This window comes from Pangasianodon hypophthalmus, chromosome 13 (assembly GCF_027358585.1).
Source record: "Pangasianodon hypophthalmus isolate fPanHyp1 chromosome 13, fPanHyp1.pri, whole genome shotgun sequence".
Classification (NCBI taxonomy): domain Eukaryota; kingdom Metazoa; phylum Chordata; class Actinopteri; order Siluriformes; family Pangasiidae; genus Pangasianodon; species Pangasianodon hypophthalmus.
Genome location: NC_069722.1, coordinates 19,947,863 through 19,960,010, shown reverse-complemented (window position 1 = coordinate 19,960,010; position 12,148 = coordinate 19,947,863). Strand labels below are relative to the sequence as shown.

The window sequence follows — 12,148 nt, the reverse complement described above, 5'->3', positions numbered from 1 at the left end:
CAGCACCCAAAATAAATACAATTTCTTGCAGTTTGTCAGAAATAATCCTAAAAAGAATTTTTGTGCTTCAAAAATGACCGAGAATCTATTCCAGCGAAAAGAATGTTTTACTTCGATCCGATATGTATTGACTATTTATACAAATAAAACATACATTATGTATTTATAATTATGTATTACATATGACAACATTATCTCCAACACTTTAAACAGAACTCAATGGTCTATACATTAATACATGATGTTTGTAACAGATAATTCTGATAAACTGCCATTTTAAAACAACTAGGTTTTTTAATATTGTTCCGCAGTTTAAAAGTCAGACATTGTGGAGTTTTGTGTGTGTGTGTGTGTGTATTTTGCAGCCTTCTTTTATTCTATATATTTATTCTAAAGCGTGGGGGTTTTGTCCATTTTGTGAACCAGTGGTGTGTACTGTATGTGTTAATAAAAAGAAATTAAAATGAGCATAAGTCAGTGTTTTAAATCAGCGTCATGTGATTATGTGTCTAAAGTGATACAACAACATATAATAGTAAATGTAGTGTGAGTTCAATGGCTAAAGTAACTATGATTTAGTCATGTTTCAACTCATAGTTGGACATCTGGACAGCTGCATGTGATTCCTGGAAGGTCTATGAAATTAAATTAATATGTTGAATGTTAAACTGTTGTAAAGCTGACTGAAATGATGAATTAGCATTTAACATTTTAGCATCTGTAAAGCTGTGTGTGTACGTGTGAGTGTGTGTGCACTACTGAATGCTTTGTGCTTTGAGCAGATCAATACTGGTGTGTTTGTGTTCATTTACATTTACTTGGCTGGGGGACTCAACAAAGAGTGTAATCTGTGTGTGTGTGTGTGTGTGTGGACAGCCAATTCTCTGGAGTGCATTTATCGGAAACAGTTGCATAGACATTTTTGCCCAGAGATTTTAGGGGTGTGTGTGTGTGTGTGTGTGTGTGTGTGTGTGAGGTCCCGTGGGTCAGGGCAGCAGATGGTGAAGAGAGGGATGATGAGAGTCATTAATGGCAGTGGAGGAGAGAACAAAAGGGGGAACTGAAGGTGTGAAGAGAATGTGGGATGAGACTGGAGGATTTACATCTGTGTGTTTGTGTGTGTGTGTGTGTGTGTGAGTGAGAGAGAGAGAGAGAGAGAGAGAGAGACGGGGTGGGGGGGTGTATGGAGAGAAAGCAGATCAATACTGAGCTTGTGCGCTGATCAAGCTTCTGCCATTTCTCCCCAAACACACATATAGAAATTCAAGAACTTTATTCTAATAAGAACGGAATTCTTATTTTGTATATTCTAATGGATGCTGCTGCAGAAAGTAAAGGATAAAAAAATAACAAATGCAACAATAGTAATGTTTAAACATTATGCAAAATATTGGACAGCATTGCAACAAGATAACAGTATGTATATATGTATATATTTGTGTGTATGTGTGTGTGTATATATATACACACACATAGAGACACACACAAAACGATCAGCCATAACATTAAAACCACTGAAAAGGGAAGTAAATAACATTGATTAACTCATTACAATAATACCTGTCACGGGGAGGGATATATTAGGCAGCAAATGAACAGTCAGTTCTCAAAGTTGATGTGTTGAAAGCAGGAAAAATGGGCAAGTGTAAGGATTCGAGCAATTCTGAGGAGGGCCAAATTGTGCTGGCTAGATGACTGGGTCAGAGCATCTCAAAAACAGCAGGTCTTGTGTGGTGTTCCCTGTATGCAGTGGTTAGTACCTACCAAAAGTGGTCTAAGGAAGGACACCTGGTGAACTGGCGACAGGGTCATGGGCACCCAAGGCTCATTGATGTGCATGGGGAGTGAAGGCTAGCCCGTCTGGTCCAATCCCACAGAAGAGCTACTGTAGCACTGAAAAAGTTAATGCTTGCTATAATAGAAAGGTGTCTGAACACACAGGGCATCTTAGCTTGCTGCACATGGGGCTGCATAGCCGCAGACTGGTCAGAGTGTCCATGGTGATCCCTGTCCACCACCGAAGGCACCTACAATGGGCAGGTGAGCATCAGAGCTGGACCATGGATCAATGGAAGAAAGTGTCCTGGTCAGTGGCCTCTTTCAGCAGGATAATGTGCTCTGCCACGCTGCAAAAATTGTTCAGGAATGGTTTGAGGAACATGACAAAGAGTTCAAGGTGTTGACTTGGCCTCCAAATTACACCCAACTAAACACCTTTGGATCTGGAATGCTGAACCACGACTCCTCATGCTTGACCTCACTAATGCTCTCATGGCTAAATGGGCAAATCCCCACAGCCGTGCTCCAAAATCTAGTGGAAAGCCTTCCCAGAAGAGTGGAGGTTATTACAACAGCAAAGGGGGACTAAATCTGGAATGGGATGTTCTAAAAGCACATATTGGTGTGATTGTCATATGTCCACAAACATTTGGCCATATAATGTATACCATATGTAAATACGGGTAACACAGACAATTCAACTGAATTAGACCATTGTGATCACAGAAACATAAGCATAATGATGATCAATAATATTACACTTTACTTCATAGTGGAGTTACTGGCTCCTGAGGGCATATCTCAGCAACAGTGTGACATATTCAGACCAAACTTAGTACATTAGTGATCGACCAGGACCTAAGGGACTCCAAGAAGTTTAGTCGAAATTCACCTCTAACAGCATTATAAGACCAAAACAAACAAAACTTGTTTCTCAAATTTTTGATATGCTGGACAGCTTGTCCATAATGTGCAAACAAATTTGACAACAAAGTCACCAAACAGGAAGTGAAGCTATTTCTCAGCAACGCGTTCATGTATTGACACCAAACTTGGCACATATGTTTAGCTTCGAGTTCATATGCAACTACTGAAAACAGGAAGTGAGGCAATATCTTAGCAATGGCTTGCTGCTTTGCCACCGAAATTAGTATATCATCTAGGGAACAAGCGCTGATAGTCCCAGTGGCTTGTGCACTTCCTCTGTTGTTAAGGAGTGGGTCCAGAAAGTACTTGGCCCCTTAATCGCTCTTTGCAGCTATATTTCTACATGTGTTATTGAATAGTCCTATTGAATGTCTTAATTATTATTCTAACAAAAATTGTAAATTAATAAAAATGTAGAAAATGCTTCTTTTGGTGTGTTTGAACATTTGACCAATAAGGTAGTTAGTATGTCCTATTCTAGATGAGTTTGTCCAGTGTTTCTTTTGTCTGTTGTCCAGTGGTGTAGTCCAACCTGAAGAAGTGGTTATGCTGTGACTAGCTACTGGATAGTTACCTAAAAGTTGGCAGTCACTGTAGTCTCTAGCTGCCCTTGTGAAGAAAACCTGCATAAATTTTAGCACTGAATTTCCCCTTTGGTAGAGTTCCCCTGCAAATGCTTAAACTCTTCTCTAGTTTCACATAGCTAACATTAGTTAGAGAGTTTTTCCTAGCTAGTGTTAGTTCAATGGACATGATAGTGTCATGCTAATAATGTGATGGCCAGAATATTACTATGTAGTTCAAATGAAAGTTACATAATGTAAATTCAATATCATTGTTTTTTATCTCCATTAACTGTCACAATTAAATTGTAATATTTTGCTCTTATTTTTCAGGGTGAATTATTTTGTGATTTTATGATTGCCTGCTGTGTGATACGCTTCATTTTGCTCTGATCGACCGTTGTCTGATAAAGTTTACTCTTACTGGCTGGTGTATGATGTGTTTTGCTTTTCTTATTGATCAGTGTGTGACACATCTTACTCTGACTAGCTAGTATGCAATATTCTTCGCTCGTATTGGTCAGCATGTGCTATATTATGTTCCCATTGGATGATGTGTAACATATTTTGCTCTGATTGGACATTGTGTAATATACGGTGCTCTAATTGGCAGGTGAACACCTGCGTTTCTGTCCTCGTGATTACACATGCTGTACAAGTGTGATGGAAGAAACACTGGTACGGCAGAGTGAAGCTGACTTCCTGTCTACTGTTGAGGAAACCAGTCAATTCATGCTGACAAGCTTCACCCACACACACCGGCGCTTTGATGGTGAGGAGGAGCACATACTCAATATAAGTTATATTTAATGAGTTTACTTGCTTATTTAACTATACACAGTGGCCTGCTTATTAAGTACACTTACCTTGTACATATACTTATTGTAGGTACAATAATACATGATCTGCCCCTATTTGTCAATCACCCTCACTCTATTTTCTCCCTCATATCATCATAGGACCATATTTTTGACCACTTATGTCACTTGTTGTTTGAGAATAGTCCAAAATGTCTAGCCAGTTTTAGTCCTATGACCAGAATGTAAACACTTTTTAAGGACTAGAAGACAATTAAAGCATACTGGGATCCTTAGCCACAGCTAATGCTAATACTAATTGTAACAAGTCTTGGTGCCAATGCTAAGTAGATTTGCTACATGTGTAGTTTTGGAGAAACTCTTTCAGTCTGCTTTTTTTCTTGTCTTCCTGTGTGGGTTGTCAGAGTTTTTCCGTGAGCTAATTGGTGTATCAGAGAAGTCAATGAATCAGATGTTCACTAAGACATATGGACGCCTGTACACTCAGAACACACGCCTCTTCCAACAACTGTTCACACAGCTGAGACAATACTATACAGGTATGTGTATACTGACGTTGCTGTATGTCTGTGTATTGTATGTGTGTGTGTGTGTGTGTGTGTATACACTCTCAGTATACATTTACTGTAAACTTGCCTTTACAGCTCTTACATGAGCAGATTTATACCAATATATTGTAAATATTGCAAACACCTGACCTAGCAAAAGGTAAGATCTGTGGAAACTATTGACACGTGACAAATTAAAAACAACAGAAAGTGTCTTAGTAAGGTACAGTGATTCTGTTAGTCTCTGAGACTGTACTGGAGGGATCAACACCATTCTTCCCAATGACATTCCCTCATTTGGTGTGTTGATGATTGTGGCCACGAGACACCACGTGACTCCAAAATCTCCAACAGGTGTTCAGTTGGGTTGAGATTTGATGGCCATGAAGGCCATTGCATATGATTTTAAATTATTCTGATTCTCATCAAACCATTCAGTGACCCCCCTTTTTACACTTCGGATGGGGGTGGAGTCATCTTGGAAGAGACCACTCCCATCAGAATACAAACATGGGATATCATCATAGGAAGGTTATCAGTCAGAAGAACTTTGTATTGATTTTCCGTGATGCTTCCCTCTAAGGGCCCAAGTGCAGACGCGTCCCTCTAAGGGGACAAGGGGACTCTTCCCTCTAAGGGGATAAATGTTATCAGTCAGAAGAACTTTGTATTGATTTGCAGTGACGCTTCCTTCTAAAGGGACAAATGGACCCAAACCATGGCCGCAAAAATCAATGTGTACCACAGCGTAACAACCACACTCTTTCCGTTAATTTGTCCCATGTCTATGTATTTATTTCAGTAGGTATATAGCATGTGTATATATTGTATGTGTATATACCTTACACATACACACTGCTTCCTACTGGTCAATTTGTTTCTGTTTATACAATTCACCTTAGAAAAACTGAAAAAAAAAATCCAAAAGTGGTGTTTCATGCTGTATTTGAATTATACAGAAATTCCCCAGGGTCCCACAAGGGGGCATTATTAGACCTCTTATTAGGCCTGTGTAGTACAAGTTACATGAGTTACAGTGAATCAAAGCAATTCTAATAATAAGACATAGTAAGGTACTAATCACAAAGTGTTTTACAGTCTTCAGTCACATTCAGACCAATGGTTCAAGGCAGGCTGCCGCACTATTTACATGTACTCAACTGGAAAAACTTTGAAAATAGATACACTTAATCAAACTGGATATGGACAAATTTATTCATAAAATTGTTCACAGGAGCATTTAGACAAGAAATTTGGACCACATTAATGAAAATTCAGTTACTACCCTATGAATCCCTGAGTTATTTATATATAAGGAGATTCACTAAAGTGAGTTGATTGGCTTCAAATCATATAACTGGTGTGAGTTGCTGCAAATTTATGTATGGATTACAGTACTGAATACATTAAAAAGGTGCAGAATGTTTGGCATGAGCATACTTGTAATACAAGTCCTGGGATTAGTTTAGGACAGTTTTATAGTCAGAGCATGTTCTTAGGAAATGCAAGTCTCTGCTGTGTCCAGGTAAATTTATCCGCTTCAACGGAAAGGCATAGCAGTTATGGGAAAGTATCCAGCAAGTATACATTATCCAGTAAACAGCAGCAAAAGGTTTATCATAAGTGCAGATAGCTCTGAGATGAAGTAGGAACAGCAGAGTAGAGCAATCAGGATAAAGCAGACAAATCTAGAAAGAAGTCACTGTGTGTTTTGTGTGTGTGTGTTTGTGTAGATGGTGGTGTGTATGTATCAGAAGCTGTATCAGATTTCTGGACTGAGTTGGTGGAGCGGGTGTTCACTCTGCTGAACCCTCACTATCACTTCAGTGTGGATTATCTGGAGTGTGTAAGCAAACACACACAACATCTTCAGCCATTCGGAGAACTGCAACGCAAACTCACCACACAGGTAACACACACCACACATGACAAGCATGTAGGGAGTGTGTATAGAACAGTGCTTTCAATGTATTTGTTTACAGTGCGTTGCATAGATATTCACCACCTTGAACTTTTCCACATTTGTAATGTTAAAACCTGGAACCAAAATGGACTTCACATTAAATTTGTTGAATGGGAGTTGAATTTGTTAAATATTTACAAATAAAATGCATAGAAATTGTGTTTGCATTCAGTATTTACCACTAAATTAGTTCTAATGCGCCTAAATTAGTTCTGGTCCAACCAGTTGCCTCGGAAGTCCCATAATTAGTTGAATAGAGTCAACGTGTGCAAGTGTCAAGTGACTTCAAAATAAATAAATAGAACATAGCTAACAAACAACATCACACTTCAGATGGGAAAAACCTTTCACAGGACAAATGTAGGCTGGATAAGTAACTGAATAATTGACAAAAGCAATAATAAATCACATTTGGATTTTGGAGACTCAGCAAAAATGTGGAAAAAAAGTTTTCTGGCTGATAAGTTCAAAATTTTCCTTTTTGGCCTTGGTACAAAGTGCTACATCACTGTCTCCACGGTGAAACATGGTGCTGGTAGCATCATGTTGTGAAGACCTGAAAATTGAACTCACCAATGTTGTCCATCCAATCTGACAGAGCAAAAAAATGGGTAAAATGTATCTGGATCCAGATGTGCAAAGCAAATAGAGACATATGCTAGAAGACTTGCAGCCAGTGGTGGTTCTACCAAGCATTTATTCAGAGGGTGAATATTTATGCGCTAACAACTCTCTCTCTGTCTCTCTCTCTCTCTCTCTTTGTCTCTCCCTTGTTTTTAGTTGTCTCGTGCATTAATTGCTGCAAGAGCCTTAGTGCAGGGCCTCTCTGCAGGCAGGGACATTGTTAACAAAGCCATTAAGGTAAGTATTAACTGTTTAAGTGTTAACACATTGAAGTTTGGGAATAGGACTGTACCTGAAGCTTCAACTTCTTCCTAATTAACTCCCTTTAAATAGCTGCCCAATTGTATATTACCAATTGCTGTGGCCAATTGATGTGAGGGTGGGTGGCATGTTCAGATGTTTTTTTTTTCAAAGAGTTACTTTTCCTAACTGTCTCAATCTCTCTGTTTCTCTCTCTTTCTGTTTGTCTGTAGTTTAGTGTAAGTGCAGAGTGTGGTAAGGCTTTGATGCGTCAGTTGTACTGTCCTCTATGTGGTGGGAGTCCCTCGCTCCGGTCCTGCCACCCACTATGCCTCAACGTCATGAAGGGCTGTCTGGCCAATCATGCAGAGCTTAACTCAGAGTGGAATCGCTTCATTGGTGAGCATCTACAAGGGTCAGTGTTTTGGTTAGGGCCTGATTGTTAAGGAGACTTTTTTAAGGGATGTGAATATGTTTGAGCCATGACTATGCTTGTAGTATGACTATAATTAGGGAGCTACACAGCATACCCTAGGACTCCTTTTAATATAACATGTTTAATTACTACTGGCAATTACTTACTACTGGGAAATTATTATTGTGGAACTGTTGTTGGGACAAAATTATCATCCTGACACTGTAGTGTGGTCGGGGATATAATTACTATGGTTGGGGCCAGTATATATTTCAGGCACTATGACTGGGGCAAGAATACAATTCAGAGGCTATGGTTGGAGTGGGACCATGATTGGTGGCTATGGTGTGATTCGTAACTGTAGTAAGTCACAAGAAAGTGATTTGAGGGTCATGGATGAGGGCTATTCACTATTAGGGGCAGGGTTTTGGGTTAAGAACTATTGTGCCTAGTGTGTGGCTAAGGGTGTTTAGAGGGCCATGGTTTAGGGGCGGGATCACTGTGATGGAACTACTATTAGTGACAACATTTTTTTTGGTAAGCTTTATTCTTTCCTTTGTAATAATAATAATTAAGTACTTTCAATTTTTGTGTCTTTGCCAGACTCTCTCCTCTCTCTGGCTGAGAGACTCAATGGACCATTTAATGTGGAACTGGCTGCTGATTCTGTAGCTGTGAAAATCTCTGAAGCCATCATGCACATGCAGGAGAACAGCATCAGCATCTCCACCAAGGTAAGACACACAACACACACACACACACACACACACACACTCCCTTATCGATCATCACAGTATGTTCATTGTATGTGAGAGTGTCTGTGTGTGTGTGAGTGCAGGTGTTTCAGGGTTGTGGTAATCCCCGTCCAGCCCCAAGTAGAACCAAACGCTCACCTAGAGAACGAGAGAAAGAACGTAAGACTGACCGAGAGAGAGACAGCAGGAAGACATTCAGGACATTCAGTCCAGAGGAAAAGCCAACGACTGCTGCAGGAACCAATATGGACCGACTGGTAAGACAAAGAGATCGTGTTGAGGTTCATTCAACCTGGGACTTATTTACATTTTATATAAATATTATATTTTATTTGTAATATTGAACTTTTGCACAGAAGTTGTGTTAATGCATATACGACGGTCAGGTTCAGATGTTAATGTTCTGGGTTCAGGTTTTAAAATATTTAGGACCGTACTGTATTGAGGTGTTAACTTATTCATGTTCTGGACTCAGGTGTTAATGTATTAATATACAGTATGCATTACTGTGTTCAGGTGTTGGATCTGCAGCAGCGTCTGAGGCCAATGAGGGAGTTCTGGGTAATGCTGCCCCACTCTCTCTGTAACGAAGACAAAATGGCTGCTGATGTGACCAATGAGGAGCGCTGTTGGAATGGATACACACGTGGAAGGTGTGTGTGTGTGTATACTATCTAACTGGGTAAATCACTGAGGAGAGTCTACAAACTGCACATTGTTAAGTGTATCTTTGTGCACTTGTATGAACTCAAAGACTTATTTTTCATATATTTCTGAGTAACACACTGCCCTCAAAAGTAGTTTTCTATTGCACTCAAAGATGTCAGCTGACTAGCCTTTTATGAATATTGACTATTTACGAACACTTATTTATTTTTAAAAAATCCTATCAGAAATGATGTCAGGTTAGCTCATGGTAGCTACCTGGCTAACTATATGTGAATATATAGTACATGTGTGAAAACCACTGGCTTCTTTCTACATGAAGAATTTCATATATGATTCAAAGACACACCCATGCCCCATCTTTCGATATACGCCCACTCAAAGCTGCTATCATTTCCATATAACATAACAAGTTGCATTATTTTGTCTTGTTAACCAACACTGTGAGAATAAGGACAAGTCTTTATAGCTATTATAACATAAGTAATTACAGGAACAAGCTTGTTTCACGGCTGTTCCACAAAATTAAATCTAATTGTAAATGGCTAAAATAAATGATGATTATTAGCATTGGCAAGTTGCTGTAGTATAAGAGGAACAAAGCACTTCGTAACAAAACATAATCAATTTCAGGATTGTATGAATAAGTCTGTTTGACATCAGTGCGCATCACACTACCACGTCATTGATTATTTTCCTATAACAGCACGCCCCATTGTATTTTATTCCTTGCATAGGCAATACGTGGAGTCATTAATTTATGAAAATGAAGCTTTGCCTACATCTTCTCCTTCTTTGTCTGCTTCTTGCTAACCCCTGTTTAGAAAGTATAAAACCGACAAAGTCAATGTTTCTGTTTCTCTCTGTTTGTGTGTGTGTGTGTGTGTGTGTGTGTATGTAGGTATCTGATGAGTGTCACAGCTGATGGTTTGGTGAATCAGCTGAACAATCCAGAAGTGGATGTTGAAAGTTCTCCGGACATCAGAACCCGTCAAATCCTCATGGAGCTTCGAGTGGCAATACACCGTCTCACACTCGCACACCAAGGAGTGGACACGGACACAGTGCACAGTGAGTGTGTCTAATTGAGGTTGAGTAACTCATTGTTTCTCTCATTATTTCTATCATTCACTCTGTCCGTAACATGTGTATGTGTATGTCTAGGTGATGATGAGGATGGCAGTGGATCTGGATTGGTTGAAGGGGAGGAGCTCTACAGGAATGATTGGCCCAATTCACCACGAAGCCCTGCCCACCCTTACAAACCCCGCCCTCGAGACAGGAGTAGAGTCAATGGTTCGGTCAGATCAGCCGTCCAGAGAGCATCACCTCTTTCCTTCTCTCTCTGCCTCTCTCTGCTGCTCTCTCTCATTCCCCAGTGGAGATACTAAGTTACTGCAGTTTACATTAAAGTTAATCTAAAGTTAATTTCCACAGACAGACAGAGAGTGCAGACAGACTGAGAGCCCGACAGATGAAGAGACAGACTGAAAGTCGGATAGAAAGGGAGAAAAACGAGAGAGAGAGAGAGAGAGAGAGAGAGAGAGAGAGACTGAAGGATGGTGTAGCTGATAATCTCACACTGACTTTGTGTATATTTATTGTGCGTGTGTGTGTGTGCGTGTGTGTGTATGTATTTTGTATGTTAGTGAATGCATTGATGATTGTTTACACTCAATATGAATAAAGTGCATTTGATACTGATGTTACTTAAAGTTTTGGTGAACCAATCCACTACCCACAATCTTAAAGTGACATTCACCAATCAGTTAAAAACATTGCTGTTACCATGGAGTCAAAGGTAAACAGTGATCTTCTGCTACTGTTTCAGCAGACTCAGTTCCAGAAGTTTCCAAGGGGAAACACTGCTCCAAGACTGCAACACTATAGTGTGAATCGTAAGGCCCTAGCTAAGTTAGCTATCAAATTAGTCAGGCTAAAACAACATGTTGTAAAGGACAACAAAGATCGACTTATATAAAATATGATATGCACACAAAATATTTAAAATCTATAAGCACAAATTCACTAGGCCTATTTCAATTACGTCTTTTGCAATGCTTTATCAATTATATATATAAAGTAATCATGTATCTTTTTTTCTGTTTTTTTCCCCTTCAAGAAAAAGTTTTATATAAGGTGATGATTTATCTGATAGCTTGCTTGTTCGGTTTGATGCTTTAAACATTTATGTAAGAATTTTCTGGAATGTCTTTGGAGGTTATGAATGGGAAGGATACTTCTGGAACAAAGACTACTGAGAAAGTGGAAGTCACTGTTCAGCTCCAGTAAGCCTTAGTGAATGTTAAAGCTGAATGTTTGTTCTGCATAACCACATGGTAGGACTCCATTTTAGAGTAAGGTTTAGGATTACAGTTGAAACTAGTTTGATCTCTGAGGTGGCTGCAGACTGTGATCGTTTATTTATTTATTTATTTATTTATTTGTTAAAATGGTGCAAAGTTCATATGTCTCTCAGCAGTGTTCAGGATCAGAGCTGTACACGTTTATACACGTTTTTAGAAAAAAACTATCCGATTTTTGTTTTTTACAATGAAATTTTGTATGGAAACTCCTAATAAACTACAGCCTGTTCTCTAATGTTAGTCCATGTACCCTTCATTTTAAACTCAAGCTACACTCTTGCTTCAGGTAAAGTCTGCCTTAAATATCATAACACATATCAATACCTAATATATCTAGTGGAAGTACACTATATGGCCAAAAGTTTGTGGAAACCTGACCATCACAGCCATATATGTTTTTTGAACCCTGTACCCAGATTGTGTTAGTTTTAAAAATTATTGTAGGAAACAAGAAACAGATGAAAAGAGAGACAGATTTTGTAGG

The 12,148-nt window shown here is 39.2% G+C and overlaps 1 protein-coding gene across 1 annotated transcript in view; it reads left to right on the top strand.

Annotated features, from left to right (window-relative positions):
- Positions 1-11,834, top strand: part of gpc2 (glypican 2) — a 13,292-nt gene extending 1,458 nt beyond the window's left edge. The window contains exons 2-11 of the mRNA XM_026916215.3: positions 3,883-4,041; positions 4,492-4,626; positions 6,369-6,544; positions 7,379-7,459; positions 7,696-7,861; positions 8,481-8,611; positions 8,716-8,889; positions 9,149-9,285; positions 10,200-10,369; positions 10,463-11,834. Coding sequence (XP_026772016.1) covers positions 3,883-4,041; positions 4,492-4,626; positions 6,369-6,544; positions 7,379-7,459; positions 7,696-7,861; positions 8,481-8,611; positions 8,716-8,889; positions 9,149-9,285; positions 10,200-10,369; positions 10,463-10,689 — 1,556 coding nt within the window. The 3' untranslated portion in view covers positions 10,690-11,834. The remainder of the gene's footprint in view (positions 1-3,882; positions 4,042-4,491; positions 4,627-6,368; positions 6,545-7,378; positions 7,460-7,695; positions 7,862-8,480; positions 8,612-8,715; positions 8,890-9,148; positions 9,286-10,199; positions 10,370-10,462) is intronic.
- Positions 11,835-12,148: the final 314 nt, after the last annotated feature.